The sequence below is a fragment of the Haemaphysalis longicornis genome, unplaced genomic scaffold (genome assembly GCF_048455015.1).
Source record: "Haemaphysalis longicornis isolate Haplotype H1 unplaced genomic scaffold, Haemaphysalis longicornis Haplotype H1 scaffold_3, whole genome shotgun sequence".
Classification (NCBI taxonomy): domain Eukaryota; kingdom Metazoa; phylum Arthropoda; class Arachnida; order Ixodida; family Ixodidae; genus Haemaphysalis; species Haemaphysalis longicornis.
In genome coordinates this window covers 37,216,827-37,241,942 of record NW_027526335.1, presented here as the reverse complement: position 1 = coordinate 37,241,942, position 25,116 = coordinate 37,216,827, and the positions used below count along the sequence as shown (strand labels likewise).

Here is a 25,116-nt window from a genome sequence, read left to right as displayed (position 1 = left end):
ACGGTCGGCGACTGTATATATATTTATGACGTCAGCAAGCAAGTCAAGATGTCTGCATCCCTAATACTAATAAATGTTGCAAATTACAAGAAGAGCTTTTTTTCCATTAGTCATTAGCATCGTATACTAGAAGGAGTAGTAATAGCGACACACACAACACTCCCGTGCACCTGACAAGCCACCCATAAAAAAAACTCTGCCAACGGGGTCGCTGAAGGCAGCAGGTTTTTTTCAGGGCCAAAAAAGTATGTGGGGTGAACATACAGCAACATAATCCTTCCTTGAGCATATCACTAACAGAAAATGATTGCTGGTAGGCTACGCCCATCTCTTTAAAAATATGATAGAGTTATTACGATAGAGATAGAGTTCCAGGGGGCTTGCCCTTCTACGGTCAAGATTTGTAGAAATAAACAGAAAGTATGAATTACAAGCCGTGCACTTCCATGCCAATAATGGCACTAAGCTTTTAGCCACAGAAAAATATTAACTGAAAAGGTAGATAAACTTAAAAGAAATCTCAAGTGATGTAAGTAACAGGACTCTGGTAAAAACCCATTGGCGAGTTGGGAGGGGGTGTGCAGGCATGCCCACTCCCCCTCCCGGAAAACACCAGAGGGGCTCGGGCCCATAGTCTGTACCTAAGGTTGCCTCAGTACATTTTTGCACCCTTTGCTGTTTTATGTTTTTATGGATCCACCCCCACAGTTGTGGCCACTTACATTGGCCAGGAGGACAAAATACAAGTTTGTTTTAGTCAAAAAGAATTTGCCCAGCAGCAAAAACGATTCCTTGTTCACTGCGAAATTAGCCAATTCAAGTCACCATTTCCATTCTCCCTCTGCATTGTACGTTTCGTGACGTCATATGGGCAGGTACCTAAAACAAAAGTTAGACGTTGACTGAGGCTGCACAGCACCCCCTTGAATACAGTCCTCCTGCCTGGACCGCGCAGGGATACCACTCAAGGACTTCTGTTCACACTATGCTTGTGACCGGACTTTGTACCTGCCATATTTTTATCCCGGTGGCTAATACTCCTTTCGTAAAACATTGACACTGGGTGTAACTCAACAAACAGGGTCATGTAAGTAACAGTGTCGCTTATGTAAGCTGGGCAGTGCTGTGCATGACGCGCTTCACACATCCAATGGTTGTGTTTACCAGCATCGGCCGGAATAAAACCACACTAACTGTTTCTATGCCTTTGTGCCCCTTCATAACTTCCATTGGTTACCCCATCATTCTTGCTGCTATAAAAAGGACATGCACTAAACAAGCACAAACAGCTTATCCTGCAAGCTTACGACCACTGTTTAATTTGCATCAGATTTCGCCAGCATCAGCCAATCACAGCAAGCAGCCCGCAATACATCATACATGCAGCGTAGGAAAGTGGCTCGTGAGACGCATGCCTATTTTCTGTTTTCATTACTAGTGAAACTTACGTTAAGTCACTACCTTTACATTAACCTAACTTCCATTTTGCCTTCGTGGCCCCTTTAACACACAGTGTGCCAGCAGGCCAGAAACTTAGAGGCCGTGCAGAGAAAATACAAGTTTGTTTTATTCGAAAGATTTCGTGTTTTATAGTGCCCCCAGCACTTGTCCGGACGCAGACAATGCTTTATTCACTGCGAAATTAATCAATTTAAGTTAAAATTTTGATTCTCCCGCCAAATTGTATGTTTTCCTGATGTCTGCCATGAAGTCACAATGGTGGGTATTCTAACAAACTTGCAGTGCGTCATTAGGCTCTGCAGGCTTTCCGTCAGTCCTCCCAGATGGCGCCACCATACGCAGCCACAAACCGTGGTCCGTCGTTGCTTTGTTTTTGATTGTATTTGCACCTCGCTTGTTTTTTATCAGGTAGAAAGTCATCGTTTCATGAAACATGCGGTATGCTCGACAAACAGGGTCATGTAAGACAACGTCGCTTATGCCAATCGGCCAGCGTCCTGTAAGACAACTCCAAAGCAGCAGACTGCTGTGCAGCTAAAACAAGCAGAGTGCGCCCAGTACCAACAGCAGTGCGCATCAGCACTTCTATGTTTACGTGTACATCCGTAACTTTCATTGTTTACCCCACCATTCTTACTGCTGTAGGATGATAATGCATTACATTTAAGCGGCTCGTTCGGCAAGCTTATAAGCCCTGGCTAATTTGCGTTTCCTTTTGCCGGCCTCAGCCAATCGCACAGCTGGGCATATGACATCATAGGTTCTGTTGTGGAAAATGAGCTAGTGGGTCCCATGGCTATCGCCTTTTCCCCTAAAAAAATAGCTTATTTGAGTGAAGTGTGCGTAAAAAGTTGTGTCAGTATGATTCTAACGAGGCAATCTTTCAAATGAACCAAACTTGTGTTTTGTCTGCACGGCCCATTTAAAACAGTGCCTCCCCAAGTACTAAGGAGGTTCAAATAGGTTCGCAGGGACGGCGTGCAATTACCACTCGCATTACCGCACCAAACTGATGTGATTCTGTACCGATTTCTTTGTTCTTACATGACAGACTCTCTGCACCACATTGTTGTCCTTGCCTTTCAGCGTGCAAACAGTGTGTGCCTCTGTGCTATCAATACCTAAGTGGTGATGTTAGAAGGAGGCTAGGCTTTTTCACTGATAAATTGACTTTATTAACATGATGGCCATGCATATACAGCCCATCACAATATTTCTTACTATGATGATGACCCGGGCATACAAATGCGTGCCGCTGGGAGAGCACAGGGTCCGCGATAAGCAGTTTCTCAGATATCCACAGACATGTCATGCTTGTTCACAGCAAAGCTGTTATATACGCGAGTTTCTAGGAGACCGATGCGTATGCAGACCAAGCTCACATACCAGAACATTTCGTAGCGTCAGTACAGTTAAAGACAGCTTCAGTGTACGCTCCCCATCCTCCAAGCTGCTGAGCACACTCACCACACAGCACTTGTGTCGTTGCATGCGCACATCACAGTTGCAGCGCACTCTCTTCGCTTACCGCCTAAATGGTGCTATGGGCAAGCACAGGTTCACACGAGATAATGAACTGCATATAAAACTGGGAATAGCCATTGTGTGTCTCTCAAACCGGCTACATCATGCACTGGCCAGAGCACCCAGCTGTGTCCCGATGCACAGCTCTCTTGATCATTCTTGCCCACCGAGTGGAACGGTGCTGATGTTTTTGATAGCCACATAACTTGTCCACACTTTCTGACTATACCAGTACATCATTACAAAAAATAAGCGCATTGACAGTATGGTTTCCACATATAATAACGAGCGGCAGTGGGACAACTTCTTTCTAATGGGGAAAAAGGTGTCGAGTGCCATTGATGGCCGATAGTACCATCAAGTACTGTTGAGTGCCATCGATAGCCAATAAGAGCATCCCACCATCGGCTATCTTCTCTTCAGATACTGTTCCTCACCTTGAGCACGACTAGGGAGAGAAACTCCTCGTCAAAGGGCTCCGACTGCTCCCGGGCACCCTGCTGGCGCAAGCTGACCGCCGTCAGAGTCCCGTCACCACTGCACAGACAACAGCGTCTTCGGTGAACGTCGGTGTGCACCAGTAAACAACAGCGATGTGTTCCTTTTTTTATATCAGCACTGCTATTTCAGCCACGCAAACCTTACTTATGCCTACCTGGGAAGCTAGGCTTGGTGCCACTGCCAAGAACTGGCCTGTGCAGCGGTATCCACTGCTTCCCGCTCCCACTTTACTCCACGAATGAATCGTCGTCAAACCTTGCTCGGTAGTCTGGCCTCGAGCAACCGGTGCATTACCCAGCAGTGGGGCGCCTCGACCAGGGTTGATCGGTCCACACCAGGGGCCTCCACGTTCCAAAACCTCACCCACAGAGGCCACTAGATCCCCTCTTTGGGGCGGCCTGCTGGTTCGTTTTGCGAACAAAAGAGCATGTGAGAAAGGAGAAGTAGACTGACCGACCACAATGGGAGGTGGGGCACCTCTCATTGGCAAAGCAAGCACAACCTTGCACCTGCTTGCACGCCTTGAGCGATGGTAGTATCCTGCCTACCCTCAGACACTCTCATCTTGGCAATGTCAGGTCAACACACCATCTCGACTTCTCTTTTTCCCGATTGCTGCTGGGCTTACGCATTACACTGCACGCAATGCCCGAAAATTGTTGCGTGCCAATTTGTAAGTAGAATTCCTTACGAAACCTGGAACTGTGCTACCACGAGCTGCTGTCCTGCACTCAACGGTGCGTTGCCTAGGCCGATTGCAAAGGAAGCACCTGTGAGCTTCTTTCTGCAAGTTTTCTTGCTCTTTATTCTTCCTATCAAGAGTCCTTGGCACTTCAGTGTTTGCCTGTGGCCCTTGAATTTCCACAAATCAGTTGATGAGGAATGAAGATGATGATGACAATAAAGAGGCGGTTCGTACGGGAACAGGGACACGAGCCTAGCTCGTGCCTCACGCTCAGGCCAGCTGCTCGTGAGTAGCCCAGCGATCGGGCGACCGGCTGTGTGGCTCCCTTAGCAACATCGGTCACCAAAGTCCACCACCTCTTTCAACTAAACAAGCCGATTCCCTCTCCTTACGGAACACAGCTAAGTTAGGGTTACAACAGGAGCAGAAATGTTCTGTGAAATGGCGATCTTTCACGCCATTGTAGGACTTCTCAGTGTTGGGGATGTCCAACCACAGGTCAAAATGGTTCATCAAGTATGACCCCAGTCTCAGAATCTTCCAGTTTACACCTGCTAAATCTCTCCCTTCTGCCAACAGCTTGAATGTAAGACACTGAGAGCCTCTCCAACTAAGCACAGGCCTAATGCAGTCACCCATTCACTGCAGTCCTTTGTTCAACGACGATTCTCTCAAAGCATTGCAAGTATGCATCTAAATAGTCCCTCTGATCGTCAAATGGCATCATTTGTTTGCGGGGACAAAACTTAGATGACCTTGATGGTTGCATTCTGCTAAGGGACGTTCACCGATACTGTCGTGCTCACCTATTTCTGTCTCTGCTAGCCGTATCTACAGCTCTAGGATCTTCCTCTTGTGCATGCAGCTTTCCCATTTATTAACGCTCTGTGCTCAACTAAAAACAGCGTGAAGAGGCATTCTGCATGAATCACACTGAAGTCACTATCACTGCAAACATAAAACCTGCCAGGCTTAGCTGGCTGTCGACAGATCGCACGTATCCTTGGTGCTTCTTCGAAGCGATGTGGACCTTGATGTCAGACTTGCCACCGCGCGAAATGTTCGCATCACAGACACACGTGGCGCAAAACCCAAACTTCTCTCCTTTCTTCGACGGCATGAAGCATAGAAATTCTGACATGTACTATTTCAAAAACACTTGATAGTACTGTGGCGGCTTCAAGCCTGTCATTGCACAGCGAAGCAACTATCGCGGTCGTACCACAGGTCGTAGTGCATCGGACGCGGCAGTCATACAAAGAGCGGCGCGAACCCGAAAGTCCTAACCAGCCTGCGAACAGCGTGCTATGAACAGGCTTGCCGAGGTGGTAGCCAGTTCTGGATATGGATGTGTAGCCCACCCCAGGAAGCAACAGAAGTCGCAGCTTTTGTTGATGATGATAACAAGCGTATGTATTGCCCTATAGTGGCGGAGCAAGGCACCACAGTGTCATTTTAATAGATGCTCCCATTTTTTAAAAAAATCCGTAAACTTTCAGGCAAGATTCGTAAAATCGTAACACGGGTTGAAATTCAAACATTTTACGAAAATTTCGGAAGAGTTGGCTGGTATGCTTTCCTCTCACGCTCACATGCCAGCTCTCATAGCCGCCCATTTTCCTGTTCGTACAGATTAAGGGCTTCCCCTTTTCTGAGCCCTTACACACCAGCCAATGTGACCAACTTCTCCAAATCTATCAGCAGGATGAATAATAGCAGTTATGTGCCAATCGTGACAGGCCTGCCGCACTTTCCTGTTAGAGGAATGATTATTCACTCTATTTTAACAATATCTTTTTTGTGAAAACCTTGGGCTGGTTGGAACTTTACTCTGAAAGAAAGCGGCAGCACAACAGACAGGACGGAAAGAAAAGTAGGCAAACAGCTCAGGTGTTTGTCTACTTCACTAATACCTGTCTTGTTTGTTGCACTGCCTGTCGAAAGTTTGTCACACTTCTGGAAGATGGGCAGATAGGCAGCTTTCTTCGCAAGACATTCAACAGGTGCCGCAACAAGCGTTACCATATCGTGACAGAAAACCAAAGAAACTTTCTACTAAATCTCACGTCGCGGTGCCTACGTAGCAGGTCGTAAAAATTTAGTGTTACATGTACGCAAATACTGCGAACGCTGTGCTAAAACTTGATAATTTATTTTTCAAGTCTTTGGATGAAAGTGCACACACACACCTGCATAGTAATAACGTGCAAATGCACAGATGCTTCCCACGTGGTGTTCGTACACTGGAGTACCTAGTCTCCATTTTCACGCTAGGCACTGGGCACTGTTACAAGTTAACCCAACAGGTGACGCCACGTAGTCAAGCCTAAAACCCGACTAAAACCCGACAATCCGTAACGAGAATGCAAAGCAAAAGAGCACCCTTGACGTTGTTCTCGGAGCAGTTGTGCTGTCCGCTAGGCATTTTGTGGGTGAAGTAAAAGGTCGTGCAGCAGATTCACATCGTTTAACCACCATCGCAAGTTCCATTCGGCACTAAGATTGATTGATTGATTGATTGTGGGGTTTAACGCGCCGACGCAACGCAGGCGATGAGGCGCGCCGTAGTGGAGGGCTCCGGATTAATTTTGACCACCTGGGGATCTTTAGCGTGCGCCGAAATCTCGTACACACAGGCGTTTTTGCTTTTCGCCTCCATCAGACAAGCGGCCGCCGCGGCCGCCGGCAGTAAGATTGACGCACAGAGACGCGTAGGGCAGCCAAGTTGTTTGGTAGTATGTGCTGAGAGCGCGAACAGTGGCTCCTGCCGCCGCGATAGTTCGCTTGGTAGGTTTTAGTTTTCTTGCTAGACCACACCGCTGTCTCACTCGCTTCCGACCTCCGTTTGCACCACGCAAAACGTCATAAAATGGCGCGAATGATGAAATGTGTTTTTCAATCGGTAATTTCTCGGCGAATGAACCATCTTTCACCGCCGAATAAACGTTGAGAGGGCTACAGGGCAGTTAAACTTTCGTCTAAGCCCAACTTGCAAGTTGCCTTCAGTGTAGGCCACGAAGCAAGAATACTATATAGGAGGCAAAACGGCCCATTGTGGCAAGCGCAGGCGAGCGACCAGATAATGTCACAATGAAAACCAAAGCGCACTGCAAAGCTTCGTAGCCTCCACTGCAAAGGAGAGGGTAGCAGCACCTGATGGACGAAACGATAGCGGCCGCCATCCGCCTCTTTTACAACGCTACTGCGCATGCGCATGGCCCTGGTCCGCCGGAGGAGGCCGGAAACAGTCTGGCAGGGGTCAGCCAGTCTGCTCCGCGGTGATTCCACTGCTGTCTGAGGATGTAACTGAGCCCATGTAGTGAAAGGCCAGGTTTGGCCCCCATTGAGAAAAAAAAAAGCAGTACGTTTTACAAATGCAACTGTCAGCCAAACCATAACGTGAAGGGTGAAATTTTTGTTTCCATCGACACACGCCAACCCCGAAACGAAAGTGAACAAATAGGAGCTCTGCGCCACGGCACCATGCATGAACGCCCCACTCTGCTTCCCGTTGCAGTCGCACCAGGCATTCACACCGCCGGTGACGACAACCAGCTGGCACGCCAAATCCAGAGATCGCCTTGTCATATTACTCCAACGACGATACGAACACACCGGCCGACCGAAAGTTTATTTATTTATTTATGACATACTGCAGACCCCACAAGGGGTCCAAAAGCAGGAGGGGCAGAATCACTGCAGTGTAACACACTGACAACATAGGGTAAAAATATAGCAACAGAGGAAAAAGAAAAAGAACACACACACACACAGAGACATTACTTCAACTTTCCAAATGATCGATTTCATCTATGCAGCTGATAACAGATATGGGCAGATCATTCCACTCAGATATGGTGCGCGGAAAGAAAGAAAATTTGTAGGGATGGGCGAATATAGATTTTGAGGTTCGAAGCGAATTCGAAGCGAATAGTGATTTGGTCGAATAATTTCGAATCGAATAGTTCGAATAGTACACATTGCAAATCACAAAGACAAATGAGCAACTTGTGACCTGACTAATGTACACAATTTTTTTCTAATAATTAGAACTCACGTAGGCACAGCATTGTGTAAAACTATTACCAGTTGAACATTTATTGCAAAATCTTACACACAGCTTTCCTTTGCTGTATTCACAAGTTTTCATGAAGAAATGCCTGTTGCGCCACGTGCTCTAGGTGCAGCAGTTTCCGCCGGCTGCTCATTCACAAGTTTAGGCGCCGCCTAGAAGCTCCGCTAAAAAAAAGAAGTATTGTAGCCACTAGTATCCTCGGCCGTAGCCAAGCAAAGCGCAAGTGGCTGGCCGCCATTTTGAATAGGCTTGCTTTGTGCGGCTATGGCTCCATGGGCTATGGTCCCTAGAATAGCACATATTTCTAGGGACCATAGTGCGGCGTACTGCCGCGCTGTGCGAGCCTATTCAAAATGGCGGCATGCCTATTCAAAATGGCGGCCTGTACAAGTCTGCTGGCTTGGTACCGCTATGTTCGGAGCGGTGTCGTTTCAGTGCCGCCTTTTTTTTTTTAACCTAAAGTGTGCTGGCGGCCGAGAGCTTCGTCGAACCTCTAGGCAAAGCAGCAACTCGGCAGTGCCGGCACTGATAATAGAAATGTCCGCGTCGGTGGGTCTTCAGCCAAGCCTGGGGTAACTCTCGGAAAGCTTGACCGAAAAGCTTGGCTTTTAGCTGCCTATTCGGGAGCATCGAATAATTCGAAAATATCGAATACCTGCATTCGGATCGAAGCGAATAACGAATAGAGAGCTATTCGATCGAATATTCGACAATACCGAATATTCGCCCATCCCTAAAAATTTGAACACGTTTGTCCTGGCACTGTAGGGGGTTAGTGATACGCTGTGTCGATGCCGTGTAAGTCGAGCTGTCAATGGTTGAATATACTGGTCAGGGTTAATTCCAAGTTTGTTGGTCTTGAGGTGGTGAAGAAAATTTAGTCTCTCTATTTTACGACGTGCTTGAGGTGTTTGGATGCCATGTTCTTTCATCAGATTAGTGGGAGAGTCAGTCATGCGATACTTCGAGTAGATAAATCGAACAGCCTTGCGCTGTATCATTTCAAGAGCCCGAATGTTTTTTTGCTTGTGCGGGTCCCAGACTGAGCATGCGTATTCAAGTTTTGGTCTTACCATCGAGGTGCATGCGAGTAGTTAAGTTGCCGTTAAGTAGTTTAAGTAGTTGCCGTAGTATGACAGGCTCATTGACCAAGGCAGCCAGTAGACCCAATTAGATGCGAGCCTCGACAAATGTGCCTCTATTTTGTTAGTTCGTAGAGCGTAATAAACTTCGTAAGATCAATGAAGAAAATTTGCGATACACAATGTATGGGATCCGTATGTCATGGCTAGCGACGCTTCGCTGACTTCGCTTAACCGAAGATCCATATGCGTACACGTCTGGCACGCTTGTAGAAAATGTAAGGCATGTTAAGTCAAGAGAAGGGTTACTCAACTTCATCTAGGAAACGGAGAATCAAAATCAACCAATGTTTCTGTCGTAAAGCGCGAAACAGAAGTACGACGAGCATTTTTTTTTTTTTTGACAAGTGGACTCGCTATTTGCTTCCGAGCTAAAATTCCCTATCGTATTTCCTGGCATAATAAGTGACGTAGAGTAAGAGACGCTTAGTGGACAAGTGCTATTCAAAGAATGATGATGAGTTTCAGCGCCAGCAATACTATAAAAAAAACTGTATTAGAGAGGTGCAAAAATATTAGCTAAACCTCAGCTTTGTGTCCGTGGCATTCCAGAACGGTCGCTTGCTGCGCCGTGGCCGAGTGGTCTAGAGCGTCAGAAACACCGGCCTGCTCGAAAATGGTGGTACGAATCCTCTTGGGGATCTCTTTCTTTTTTTTTGTCCTGACATTCTTGCGGAAAGTGATGTATTTTTTCTCGCTGTAATCTGCCTACAGCCCTCCACTGCTGGGAAATGTATTCAGCCAAATGACGAGGAGCTTGCGATTTCAGTAGAAATGTAGTTCCGTGCACCACTTTTTTCGCCCGTGATATTGCCGCTGTTTAAAAGGAATGAACCACTACTAACTTTTCAAACTGACAGTATTCAAAAGAAGAAAACGTAACCGTGCGACTACGATGAACAAGTGTGCTTACGAATAAAAATGCACCCCAAAAATCAATTTTCTGGGATACATCGGGACTTAGGTTGATTTGGACTTCGCTTTCTTCGGTCAAAACGCTTGCAAAAGTAATCTGTACATGCATTTATGCTCGTTTTGATAAGAAAGAAAAAGAACGGCGGAACTGAACAAATCTGAAGCCACGCATAATATTTTGCGTCGCTGATATCCCCATACCAGCTTCAAGCAATGATTTGTATAAAGGCCACATTAAGGGCCCACGTTTATGCTGCTGTCTTACAAATACCCATGTCCCCCTCCCATCTCTTTTAAGCACTAGAAAAAAAAAATGCTATGAGAACATCGCTTCCACAGCCTCAGATAGCCACCCTCCGGTACTGACACTTGCAGAAATGCTACAAAAAGAAACGAGCGTCGCACGCTTGTTAGGATGTTTCCACGTTGAAAACGTACGTCTTCCAGCATAGTTATTCTTTTTGCAGCTTTACGTTGGCAATACAATTCACGTAAAACAGACAAACACCAGCAACGCAGCCCTGAATCCCCTTCCGCTGCAGTGGTAGCCCACTTGCACCCCTGCCATATCGCTTCTCGGCGGCGCCACCAGAGGCCACCACAGCGCAATGAAAAAGGCGGATTCGTTCCGTGGCTGTGCAGTGCAATGCTGATCGTGGTAGCTGCACAGTTTCTTCACCTGCGACAAATGCCGCTAGCTTAACCTATGACGAGTGCTTGTGACATCTGGCCGCGCAAGGAAGCCTTGTTTCCCCTCCTATCTTATTCTGGCTCCGTGGTGTAGGCGTTACAAAGGGGCGGCCATTAAACCGTCATCATCATGTGCCCTCCTGTCGATTGGGCAGAAAATTGGTTGGAGGTTGATACACAGCACGTTCAGCGACCATGCCAGCCATCCACCAAGGAGCCCTACCTGGCAGCACGCATCTGTGGACTAGCCATACATGACCACTCAACTATGCCTAGGAAGACCCAGGAGAAGAGCAGGCAACAGGATAAGCAAGTGGGAGCAAAAAGGGCAAGTTTCCCCGGGTGCGTCAGTACTGGGGGGCCACTAACAAGAAGCAAGGGTCAAAGCTGCATGTCATTTTAGCCGAGAGGCTGCAAGGGCCAGACTCAGCGTAAACTCAAATACCAGGATGCCCTTTTCCTTGGACATGGCAAGGCGCATGTGTCCCACCCACACGTGCTCGGGCATGTGGTGTTGCAAAGCCCCAAAAGGTGGCGCCACTCACCATACACACTCAAAGTGGCTTCCAAAGATGCTCCCTACTGGTTCCAGGAGATTGTCCTACACAGGTCGCCACTTATGTGTTATACGAATGTCAAAAAGAAGTGGATTTGTATGGATCGAAGAAAGCGAGTGTATTTTACATAATAAAGTTGTGCATTCAGGACACAGAGTAAAAATTAACCGTGCTTATTCCTAGCACAGACTTGGACTGTTTTGAAATGCATTAAATCATAATCAGGAAAAACATTGATATTAAATTTAGGAAGAAAAGGGTAACGGTGAGCGGACAGTTTCATGTTAGCACAGACTTGTTCATGTGCAAACGTTTACAGAAGTATGCAATTATTCGTCAAGCGCCTAGTCTCCCATATTTAGCAACAGAACAAAGAAGAGACGGACAAAAAACGTGACGACAAATGTGAATGTCCGGAATATGTACCCATGTTCCCTTCGGTTGCTTTATGCTGTCTCACAACAACCTGTATGACGATCATTCACTCATCAAGTTCGAGATGGTCATCAGCCAAACGTCACAGCGCCATTGAAAAGTCCCAAACATTAAGACAATGCATTCCCGATGGGACACAGGGATGTCGATGCAAGTCCAACCACGCAAACATACGGAGAACAAGCAGATGTAGAGTGAAAATATCTTGTGTTAGGGGAGACAGCAGCAGTCTGGGGGGTACTGCATACTCACGGGGGCAAACATAAATCGTGGTGCTTGCCAGTAAGTTACCAGCCAATCTGAGGACATGACGCCTGCTCCACTCAACAAACCCAAGTTTTAGCTGTTCACACGACGGCATGGACACAACAGCGAGCCAGATCACCAATAGAAGCACCAAACCCACATTCCAACAAATAGTCACTCGGAGAAATTTGGCAAGGAAACGGAGAACCGGATGAACACATATTGAGTACGTAGTGCACAAACACAAGCCACCTAATGCTGCAACTTCTGCCCTTGTTGTGCACCTAGACACCACTACGTTGCAACCCCATTATATAACGGCGGCCATGCTTACTTGACTGTAGGGAATCAATGGTCAGCAAATACTAAGATGTGAAAGGCTCTTTTAATTTCCCTCTACTGAACAACAGCACGCGGAGAGAGAGCAGGCAGAGAGGAATCCGGAACGCCACATTTGCAGGCTCCCCCAGCTGAGCGCAATGAGCGAAGTTGGAAGCTTCTTTTCGCGTGTATATGGTCAGTTTCATGCGTATACAGTGTGTGAAAGCCTCTGATGACATTTTTTTAAACTCAGCCAAGTTTAACCGCTACTGTGTGAAACCATGGTTATGGTTAGAGGAGGAGGAGGAATGCCTTTATTATCAGAGGGGGCATGAATGCCCTGTTGGGGAAGGAAAGGGACATGAAGGAAGGGAGGGAATAATCGAAAAAAAAAAGAGCACATTTTAGACCATTTGGTTAACGTAGTACACACCCGCCGCGGTGGCTTCGTGGCTAAGCCGTTGTGCTGCTGAGCACGAGGACACGGGTTCGATTTCCAGCCGCGGCAGCAGCTTTTTCTGAGTAAAAACGCCCGTCTGTTCAAGATTTCGGCGCGCATTAAAGATCCCCAGGTGGTCAAAATTAATCCGGAGCCCTCCACTACGGCGCGCCTCATCGTTTGTGTAGCGTCGGCGTGTTAAACCCCACAATCAATCAAAACCTATACTCGGGAACAAGTTAGGAACGGCAATAGCTCATGTACGGTATCACTCCACCTAATAGACGGTGTTGCGAGGTAGGCCAGACTGCGGACCGGTGACTATGAAAGGACGTTTATTCCGGGCTACATCCTAACGAAGGAGGCCCCAGGCCTTTTGTCGTTCGGACGAGCGTTCTGTGGACAGCCGTTCTCTGCCGCTGCCCAAAGACGACTGTTCCGTTGCTCTCTGCTCCGGCGGTCCCGAGTCGCTGGCACTGCCCTGGCCCCGCGGTTCCGAGAAGCCGGCCTTCGCTCTCCTCTGAAGCCGCGACCTGCCGTCCCCCCCCGATTCCGCCGGAGCGCACACGTGTTCCTGTTTTACGACCGGCCACCCAGCCGACGGGCTAAACACTCTCTTCTGTTCGGCCTTGGGGAGGGCTCCCCCCCTCAGAGTCCCGCACGCAACAACGGACCCAGATGTCAACTGGCACGCACGTTTTGAAAGGAGATTGCTATGAATGTGTGATATCGTCTGCCTTTCCTCACGTAGTTTGTTCGCCATCGCTGCAGTAGTTTATAAGCATACTAAGTCCACAAAATCCCTAAAACGGCTCGTGCCATGTTCAAAATATTCCCCGTAATGCACTACTTGCGCCACGCAGAGTAACATCCGGCTGCGGTGATGAGGCGCAGTGGCAACTTTCGCTGCTGGTCTTAAGGGGGGACGCGGCTTTCAACTTCGGAAAAATGACCAAAACATCGTTTTTTTGAAACCCGCATATTCGGCTTCTATGTTTCCTATTCTGTGCGTCTGCAAAGTTTTTACGCTGAAAAGCGTCGCAAAGTGGCATAAAAAAATACTTTTGTCAGGCGCGGTGACAAACTATCAGCGCAAAAGGGCGAAAAAACGGCAATTTTCGGAGCGCTCTATCTCCGCAACGGTGCCACCGGGCGCGGCCATTTTGATATGGTTAGATCGGCCGAGCGATCGTTTTTCCGGTTCCGCTCGTCTCTTTTATCTTCGTTCATTCACAAACGCACAAACGGCAGAAAAGAAACGACGCACAAACGAAGCTAGAAATAAATGCTGAAGCGCTATTGGTCCTCCGGTCGGGGCGCAGAACGACGACCCTCCTGATTGGATGTCGCGGGCGCAACGCAAGATGGCGGCCGCCTGAGCTGCGTAGCGAGCGGATTGAGTTCATTTTCGCCGCTTCGCTCGGCCGAGTTTCTGTTCAATCTGTGGTATTCAACACGGACGTTATCGCGATGGGAATGCCAGAGATAACGAGCCAGATTACGGGAAGTTGTGTGGCTCGAAAGGCGGAGGTCATCGAACGCTTCGTGGTGCGCGTGACTCTACCGTCGCCAGACCCCGGAGGGTGACGCGGTGTGCGCGCTTGCGATAGCGGTTCGTGAAGTGAACTTTTAGTCGGATTTGCGATGTTTCCACGCTTAGTGCTGTGTTTTGACTGTGGGCTCGCTAGCCTTGAGAAAGAAACGGTCGACGCGTCAAACGCTGCGGCGCGCACGGCATAGCCGACGCGCATTGGAGCATCACATGACTGGGCAACCGGTTACGATTGAACGCCAGTAGTTGTAATTAATGCCTGCGACGTTAGTTTTAATCTTAAAAGCGACCTGACCAGCCATATCAGGTATAATCAAAGCTCGATATGTCGCGGTAAGCGTGCGCTGCGATGCGCGCGAGCCATATCGCCTTTCTTGCGCAATGTTTCCCATGCACTTGTAATTTTCATGCAAACAGGTTTGAGTTAGTAATATAGGAATAAAATATGCTCTCTGCGTTAAAAATGTACGTTACTGTGGCAGCATTTAACAGTGATTTTTTTAGGGAAATTATTGATACCATTGCTCAGGGCATACTGGCTGTGCTGCGAGAAATATTGGATGCCTTGATTGTCAAAAGTAGTAAAAAAAATATGCTCTTGCATTGAAGTTGGGAGTTATGCAGAATACTCTACCAAGCTTCAAAGTAGCTCATTTTCAACCTTGTGGTATGCAAACTTTTGGCAATGAACACCTGCACTATGAGTACTAAGTTGTTGTGCCAGGCAAGATAAAACATGAAAAAAAAGCCAAAAATGTTCAAATTTAAGTTAAAAAAATGCTTAACTTGTTGCCATGGTGACAACACTGCAAAAGGAGGTTGTCCAGTGCGATACAGCCAACCAACTAACCTACTTTGCATTGAAAGCCCATTGAAACCCATCTCCCCTCCGTTTGGTTTGCAAAGGGGGGTATGTACTCTTCACGGAGGAGCTGAAAATGATGTTTTCTGGAAAGAGAAAGGCTGAAAAGGCACTCCAATTTCAAGGCAAGGCCTTCCAGAAGCCCCATGTTCAAAAGGACATGAAAGGCTACAACCGTGACGACTTTTGATATTTGAAACCTATGTTGCAACTTCGGAAGCAGTTTTCTCAAAACAGTTTTTTTTTGCCACCTGTGTCGCTTGTCCCAGGGATTTCTTCGTGACTGCTGGGTCTATTTTGATTCCGTTTCTTGCATTACATTCCTTAATGAACTGTTCAGGTCATGACACTTTTAGTTTTCCAGATTTGTTTTTTGTGATTTTTTTATTCAAATAATCGTTCACAGTTGACATGCCTGTTGCACATTAACCTCTAAAAAAATGAAAACTAAAAAACATTGTGCTGTAAAAAAAAAATTCTAAAACTGTCACGACCTCGTCCATTCATTTGAGAATGCAAAGCACTTCGAATAAGTTTTCTATCGTGTTTTATAAGCCGCTCAAGCTCGGTACAAGCGGAACAGAAAGAAAATTTCATACATAAAAAAGTTATCAAAATATTAACTTCAAATTTTTATGGTGTTATCACAGAAGCATTTCCAGTTGCTGTGCCAATTTTCATCAAAATCCACAAAGAAATAAAAAAGTTGATTTTGAAAGCCACGTCCCCCCTTAAGGTGTTTCCCGAGTATAGTACACAGACGCAAATGTAGTTCCCTATCAAACTGAAATTTAATTCGAATGCGTACACTATTTGCAGTGCTGGATTCTTGGATCCTCTGTTTCTTTTTTAGTAAGTCCCCGATTAACCAATTGTATGCACTCACATAGTCATCGTAAGAATGGCTAAGTGCGGCTGTTTTTGTAGAAGGGTGGTGAAAACTTAGGCAATAAGGCATTTTGTTTTGGACAAAATGCTGTAAAAACATCAGCAAGATCTTTGCGGGAGATGTGTACAGCTGGAGTAATGGTTTCAAATCAACATATACTGTTTAAAAGCGCACCCTGGAATAAAATATATTCAAATATTGGCCTTAAAAAATACGGGGCACGCCTTCGCCCATGTCAGGAAGCCTGTATCGTCTGCTTTGTTTCCTGTCTATGCAGTTTTGTGGAGGTGCCACCAAGGGCTACAGCCCCTCCCCAACACTGGACAGCGCAGCCCATTTGCTTCTCGTGTGAACAGACAAGTAGTCCTGAAAACGGATAGTGAGCACACTACGTCCCCTCCAGAGCAGAGTGCAGATACTACGGCTGTTTCCCTGCTCCTTTGAATGCGGACAGCCCGTTTATCCACCCACCTTGTGGCCAACAAAGTTCTTGGGCTGCCGGCCACTGCCAGGTCGCTCAGGAAGTCGTCGCTCTCCTGGCACTCCAGCACTGCCCGGTTGTGTCTGGGGTCCCATACCTGCATAGGTGCAAGAGTATTCTTGGCCGCCTTTCTCCCAGGGCCATCAAGAGTGGCGTGCCGCCTGGAAGCTCACAGTAGGCAGAAACCAGCAGGCTGACCGGAAATTTTGCACACTTGTGTCAAATATCGCAAGACAGCACTGTGTTTGAAAATGATGTACAGGTCTTAGAGTTTCACACTGATATATACCAAAGGCAAATCTGGCGCCACTGTCTAGGGGAGCTGCACTTCAGCGAGCATTCCATCATGTACCGGGCAGGCACGTTCCACTTGTCCTTGGCATGGCTCATGAACAGGCTGGAAAGTTGCCTCTGGCTGCAGAAAGGCAACAATATTACTGCAGTAATCAAATTTGCTTTGTTATTATAAAGTTGAAGCTCTAGAAAGATTTATTAGTCAGAAACTATTTAGAAGCTTTATGCACGATGAACAAGAAATTCATGTTACCTTTTTTTTTTTTTTTGATTTTGGTTTCGAGACAAAAAAAGAAGCCATATAACTAGCTGAGCCAAGTAGGCGAGGAACGTCGCTAGTGGCAATGGCACCGTCCATGGCGGCCCGCGATTGCAGCATCAGATTTCTGTCTAGTATATATTAGTATAACACTCTATCGTACAGGTGTCTCCAGTGTGCCGAAAGACAGCCCTCACTACATTCATGGCGAGGCCATAAGCGGCTACACTTGGCTACGCATGTGTGCAGCAGTGGCACCACATGAAAAACGTGGGCTCCAGCAGCAAGAAGAACAGTCACGTGAAAAAGCCATGTGGGTAAAGAGGCAAGGTCCAAAAGTTCCATGACATTGGCCAATCTCCTGCAAAAACACTGGTTCTTTAGCAGGCTGACGATTAGGAGACTACTACCTGCTCCAGTTGTGCTGCCACACAGACCTTGTGCATACAGCTACATCCGCAAGAGAACTATTCAAAGTAAATTCCTCCTCTGGAGAAGCTGGAGCTGCAGCAATGATGGGTGTATTCACAAACCTGTAAGTTCACGCGCACACACTCTGCATGCAAGGCACGTCTGGAGAGTGACGATGCAAAGGTTTCCCTGCGCAAATTTTCACGGAGCAATACTTTCATCTCCAAAGCAGTCGTATGACGTGTCATTGCTTTTCTACACAGCTGCTGCCATCATCCAACCACTTGTCAAGCTGGGAACCAGCTTTCAGAGGCCTTTGTCATAACAGCAGTGTGATTCATGCCGTAGGTCCTGGTGTCACCTCATGAAGCAACGCCCACCGAGGTGCTCGTTCGGCTAGAGGAATAAGTGGCAATTAGCAGGCGCGGGTCCACCCGGCGGGGTCCAAACTTTGACACAAGCCTTGCCAGTAGCAAGGTAGTCGTGTTACCTCCTCGTGAAAAAAAAACTACCACCTCCCCTCGCGGGAACCCCTGTGTAGATGCGACGCATAGGGGGTTCACGTTGCAGCGTTGGACAGCGGAGGAACGGCGCTGAAACGATGGAGCGGAGCGGCGCAGGTACCGCGTTTTATAGCGCGCATAACGGTGAGGGGACGCGCCGGCGCCAGTGCGCCTGCCGCGGCTATGACGCAACACAATCCAACACAATCCACTTTAATCCAATCCAATCCAAATCCAATCCAATGCCCCTCACGAGAAAGTGTTCGCTATCGGAGAGGAGAGGGGGTGAGCGGCGGAGAGCGCAGCTGGCGCGACGAGGAGAATGGGGGAGGGGCGGACGCCGACGACAACGCCGGATGCAGAGACAAGGCGAGTGAATGAGATGCAGTCGCATCTAAAAAATAGCTGCATTCAAAACTTGGCTTTATACCAAGTGTTTCATGGTTCCACCGCAGGATACAGCAGGGGGCAGACCATTCCCGCTTGCAACGAAGTTGCCAGTCTCCTGTCCTCCCAAGGACTCCGTTACAGCACAGGTCTGCTGTGCTTCTATTGTGGCCCAGCCCGGATCCCGCAGAATCCGCAATGGATGCAAACCGAATGGGGGTGCTGCAGGCTGAGCCGTCTGGACGAGGCGAGGCTCACACTCGATGAGCGGCATTCTCTCAGCCTCCTGCTGGCCGCGAAACATACAGCCTGGAAGCGTTGCTCTGGAAGTGCCACCTCGAGGCATTTCCAGAGCAACCATTCCTTCCCCACTGCACGTGGCATGGTCGCGGTTGCAGTCGATGCAAAGGGGGGCAGGTGCAGAACCGCTTTTCCAACCACGGTCTGTTTGGCTACGTCTTGCACCCATCTCAGGGCTTAGCCCTCCAGCTCTGTGATCCATGGACCAGTTTGCGACACGTGCAGCATTGGCACGAGTTGGGGGGGATGTGCGGCCTAATTCGTATTTTTACGTATCTAGCTTGTACGGTTTCTGGAAGAACCATCGTCGTGCCAAGGTGGAAACGACGCACCTCTCTGCCCTGCCTTCCCAAAAGGAGGCTACTCGCTCTATTTTAACTGAATTCTGTCCACAAAGGCCTTCATAAGCTCAGAATAAATAGAATTTGGCCTCGCAGAATGGTGAGGACTCAAACTTACAGGGACGCCACCTGTTTTCATTCATTTTTTTACTCCGGCGCATTCACTTGGTCCTCCTTGACTTGGATGAGCAGGTCACCATTTGACAACTTTTTTGTTTTGTAGGCAGCCCCGATCAGACTCGAGAAGCATTTGGAGGCCAGAAAAGGTGATGTTTCTCTCATTACGACATTCTTGTTTTTGGAGTGCCTCACGTTTTAAGCTTCTTTCTGGCACAAAATCTGAAGGTTGCCTCAATGTACCCCCTCTTCAGTGAGAATTGATAGAGAAAGGATCTGAGTTGCCATACAGCACGTATGCTTTCGGCAGCCATGCAGACCGCCAACCATGGAGGCTATCGCAAACTCCTGCGTACGGTGTCTAAAATAATTGTACAGAGTCTTAAAATTATTGCAGGCATCTTATTGTTGCTGTACAGCTGTTCCATTCATTGCACGTTTCTGTCTCGAGGCCGCAAGTTCTTGAACCGAGCGTGTTATGAGTCATCGCTCAGCTGCGGCGCAAATAGGAGGGAGACGCAGCCTGTTCACGCGCACAGTAAATAACAAAATAAAATGTGTGCCACTCTGCCCGAAACTTGGATGGTATTCTCGAAGCCAGCCCACTTTTACCAGTGTTGAGTGGTGGATGATTCGAGAAGGGGGAAAGAAGGAAAATAGGCAGCTGACTGTGGCGGACACTTTGTGGGTTGTTTCTCTGTCTCCGCATTAACGCGGCTATAAAATCAGCATTCGTGCAGAGGCAAGTTCAAATGACATGATGTAGCAACGACCTCTGTCCGGGGTGTGCATCGTCATCGGCGACCAGCATCTCGAAAGACTCCAACGTGCTCCGAGGTCATGGATCACCGTGCTTGACATCAGACGGCCGGGCCTACACCAAAGCAACATTTTATAGGCAGGCAAATCGCCTTCAGACAGCAGTGCATCATCCGGCCCAGTCAGTGAACATTGTGGGACTCTTATGTCTGACATATTCATCGAACTGTTGACGACTTTATGCTTAGTTACCCAACTCCTCTTTGTGATATCCGTCGTTAACGCCCCTTGTTTGGGAAACTCACCTGATCCCATTCCTATGGCACTTACTAATTCATGACCGCCGGGCTTAAAAAGCATCGTGTATCGATACGAAAGGTTTTACAAATTATAGTATAAATGTCCCTAGCGGCACAGTTTGCTTATTTTACAAATATACCACTTCTTTACAGAGGTAAAAAATTAACAAGAAATGCATTTAGGTTTATCCAGTTTTCCCTCGATGGTGCAAGCTGTCTAGCAACCAAGAGTTTTGTTTGTTTGTTTGCTTCAGTACAGAAGTGACATATTTCTAAAATAAGCAAACTAGGTCATCGTGAACACTGATATGTATTTGGAAAGCTTTTCGTATTGGTGCACGACGGTTTTTAAGTCTGCGGATCATGAAGTAGCAAGTCCCAGAGGAATGTTAACAAATGAGAGCCCCTTAACCCTCGCATTTGTACTAGTTTCTTGTTACCTCTCGTCAATGTTCATACTCTCATGCCTGTACAGTTCTCGCCTGTTAAAATATGGGCCCCTCTTTGTTCTGATTCAGTGCTCTGTTTCATTCTTTCCGCTCTTGTCAGTGAAAGCTGCGCATCAGACGGCCACCACCTCATCACCGGTGGTCTGTACAGTGGATGGTGTTGGTCCTCGCCAGAGCTCACTATCCCATTCCCTCGACAGAGCACTCCTTCAACAGCGGTGACAGAGGCCTACAGGGAATGAAATCCCTGCACTAGCCATACATCGCTGCGACAACCCTGTCTAGGGAAAACCAAGGTAGGCGACTACACAGTGTTATGCCTTGCTGCCTGAAAAAGGAAAACACCGGACAGGCATGGAGAGATGATGATAGGATAAAGAAGAGAGGGCAGGGTGCAACAGTCCTGAGGAAGCAGGGGCCTCAGTTGCAAGCTGTTTCAGCTAGGGGGCCACGAAGGTCCAAGAACAACCTCAGTGTCATCTCAGCAACCAGAATGCCCTTTTCTTTGGACATCACTAGGCCATGCGCAGTGAGTGGATGCATGAGCAGGTCCAACCCACACGTCTGTGGTGTTGCAAAGCACCCAGTGTCTACCACTGGGGTAGGAAGCCTGTGGAGCTCACCCACACTGCTCAAGGTGCTGTTCAAAAAAAGACGTGCACTGCCGAATTTTCCACTATTGGCAAGGCAACCAGGGTGGTCTGGCACAACATGAAGCTCCAGTGAAGCCTTACCTTGAGGCGCCCGTCGTCGTCACCAGTAGCCACCAGGTGGTTGTCAACGACACAGAGGCTGTAGATAGGTGCACTGCGCAGCAGGAGAGTGGCACCCTTGGTCAGGCCCAGGGGGAGCGGAAGAGCAGCAGCACCCACCTGTGAGGCAGGCGCTGCACCAGGGCCCCCGTGGCCAGGTCCACCAAGCACAGGTCTTTGGCGGCCGTCAGCAGCTGAGAGCCATCGGCCGAGAAGCGCACCTTCCGGCACGACGACTGGTGGTGCACCGGGTGCAGCAGCGTCCGCCGCTCGCTGCCGTATGAGTGCACCAGCGCATCGCCGTCCACAGTGGCCACGGCTAGCACATCGCGGGAAGGGTGGCAGCAGACGTCGGTGGGCAGCGTCTCCAGCCGGATGTCGTCCGGGACGCCGTCAGGCATGGTGCCTGCGCAAACACCGTGCCAACCCGTCGCTCCTCCATGGTAGCACTAGCCAAAGTGGCACACGAGCTTACACCGAGTGAGGCCACCATGGCCGGAGTAAAAGGAACCTTTATTTTCACCAACAGCCATGGATGGCGGCCACATGTCGACCAGTTCACTCGCGAGAACCCTCTTATGCTACTTGCGGCGTCAACGACCACCAACTCTTTAGGGTTCACCAATACTGCTCGACCATTCACAATTTGCAAGTTGACACCAGCTTTCCCACCTGTGGCATCTTCTGCATCAGTAAAGAACTTCCACTTCTCTGGGTTGGTATATTTGTACCAGCAATGGCAATTTGATGCACCAATAAAGGTGGGCGCCAGTTAAACATAGCAGCAAGCCATCCGGAGCAGCCGATAGGTCCATTGCACTCGTGGTGCACAGCCGCATAAACTTGAAAATCTGTGCAGACTGACAAATTTAGGCTCTAGGTGTCCAACAATGAGCATCCACAGTCCTTACTGATAGTGTTAGTCACAGGAACTCTTGTCACACAGCATGCCCTTCCCGGATTATATTTGGTGCTTATTCCGGGCCCTGCCTAAGATCAATATGCAGCCTCTTAAAGTGCACTGCAAGGTTAAATAAAAAGACATCCTGATAGCTGGATGCACGAGATTTTTATCAGCAGTGGTGGATAAAAAGGAGCCCCATGGAAAAGAAGAGGGAACGAACATTTTCTCACACAAATGGCACTGGGGTGTTGGCTTGGTTGGGGGCCTGGGCTGTTTACTGAACACCGTTTCACAGAAGCCACTTTATCAAAATGGGCCTCCATGTTTATCAAAATAGGCTTCAAAGCAGCCTTTATGTTTTGAAGGCGCTTACTGTTCCACACAAGAGCTGACCCATCTTCTCTGGCTAACTTGTTGGCGTACTTTGCTGCCTTGGTAGTGAGTTTGCTTCTCAAGTTTGCGGTTCAAGCGCTTCAGCATGTTTTGCCAGACTTGCCCCGTGCGAAGGAGGTGGCCGTTGACGCAGGCCGTGCTTTGGTATGAACCAATTTACACCCCAGCCCATTCTTGGGTTGTCTTCCTTGCATCTGGTCCTTCTCGCTCGTGTTTTCCTTAGCTTGGCCGTCCAATCCGTGAAGCAGGCAGAGCCAACCAGTCGACCGTACGCGACGTGATACCACTGTAACCACAACTCTCGGAGAAGAAACTTGATGGCACGGGCTTCCTGTTTACATCGTTTTGATGCTGCTGCAGGCGCTTTTTCATGTCCCCAGTCTCTCCAATGCACACATACGGGCAGTCGGCGCAAGGGATGACATAGGCAATCGACACGTGCGATGCGGTCAGCGTAATTGACTCTTACTTTTGACTATGCATCCCAACCAGACAGGTTTTCGTCGCACCCTTGACTTCAAGGAATGAACTACACAGCAATGGAAACAACTGGCATCAGTCCTGTCAGCGCCGCATTGCGCAGAAATAAGAACTATCTACTAGCATGTTTAATACGACACAGGGGAAGCGCGTCAACTGAGTGTACAATGCGAAGCAAAATGTACACCCGGAGTCAAAACAAGCCGGGGCACGCGAGCACGTGGCAAGCTGCATGGCTGTGCCATCTGACATTGCACTTCTGGTGTTGAGATGGCGATGTGTACTTGTGCATTCTCAACCCCTGTATACTACCCTGTCTTTTCCTTCGCCTCAAGCGGAAAGGCTGATAGCATTGAGCGCTTGGCGCTAGGGGAAACTTCTTATGCCAAACACGTCTGCAAGAGTGAAACGTCCTTTGCTCTATCTGCCTGGCTTTGGTGAAGGACGCATTGCAATGAGACTTCAATGTCGTAGTTTTAAGGGCTGTAGCGTTTGCTTCGCTGTCTAATAGGGAAACTTTTGGTCTGTGTCAGTCAATTCAACGCGTATTGCACCCTGTTACTACTTTTGCTCTTTTTGTCAAACCCACGACCATGCCTACCTCTGCTCGCGTTTGTTTTGCGTCAATACCTGCTTTACTACTTCTGCAAGGGGACTTGTAATCACACTTTACTCAAATAATCTATTTTCCGTCCAAGTCGCGATGAGATACATGTGGCCCAAGATCCCCACTGAGACGGGCAAGTCACGTTATCTGTTGGATCGGGGCATAGCGAGCAACGCACATTTCACCCTCGGCGTTCGCCGCCGAAATGTGTGAGAGCGAGGCAAGTTGGCAAAGAAAGCGACTAGCGAAACGCTGAGTGCAATCAGCTCTGGTGCTTGGAAGTGAAAGAAAGGGCAGGGTAACGAGCGTGATTGGGCGCGCACGAGCACATACACTAGAAGAGCAATGTCAGATATCGAGGCGAAGCATGTTGCCACGCGCTCGCGTGCATCGGCTTTATTTTGCCGCCGGGTGTACAATTACACACACGCACGTTTCTGAAACACGGATACGCGCACAGGTCAAAAATATTTAACCCAAGGTAAACGCGTACATCGTTTCACTGCTAATAATCTGTGCAGCTACGTGGATGGAAAGCCGCAAATGCCACTCAGGAACAGCTTACCTACGATGTTGAGAAGTCATACCGCCGACTTGAACCCAATGACCATGCTTCCCATGCTTCCCACGCGCCAGCACTCTGTGGATAGTATTGGATTGTTTATCCGCTAACAGTGGCTGACAGTGGCTAACAGTGCGGATGAAAGCCGATGAGAAGCCGGTAAACGGGTAAACCGGTAAACGGACGTTTGTACGGTTTCATTGAAGGACTCTGGTTGCACCATACCATCCCCCATCGCCTCTTGCATTTTGTTGAATGCCAAAGGCAATACATTCATGTTTGAAGCGCGGACAGACAAAACACGAGAATCGACCAGATTTAGGGGAAATCCCCAAGGTGGAGTAGGTTTCTGTGAAGGAAAGTTTGACATCCACCTAAATGCAGCCATACGGCTACAAAGGAAAGCTATACAGCTTTCTCAGAAACTTCGCAGTTGAAGAAAAATTCGTCCTGGTCCAGGATTCGAACCCGGGACCACTGCTTAACCGGAGCAGTCGCTCTACCAACTGAGCTAACCAGGAGGC

General features: G+C 48.3%; 1 protein-coding gene across 1 annotated transcript in view; it reads right to left on the bottom strand.

Moving 5' to 3' along the window:
* Positions 1-24,674, bottom strand: part of LOC144174321 (WD repeat-containing protein 55) — a 32,094-nt gene extending 7,420 nt beyond the window's left edge. Inside the window, exons 1-5 of the mRNA XM_077702957.1 lie at positions 24,596-24,674; positions 21,767-22,052; positions 21,629-21,701; positions 16,766-16,872; positions 3,423-3,522 (exon numbers count right to left, since the gene is read on the bottom strand). Of these exons, the coding sequence (XP_077559083.1) occupies positions 3,423-3,522; positions 16,766-16,872; positions 21,629-21,701; positions 21,767-22,047 (561 nt within the window). The 5' untranslated portion in view covers positions 22,048-22,052; positions 24,596-24,674. The remainder of the gene's footprint in view (positions 1-3,422; positions 3,523-16,765; positions 16,873-21,628; positions 21,702-21,766; positions 22,053-24,595) is intronic.
* Between the last annotated feature and the right edge of the window lie 442 nt (positions 24,675-25,116).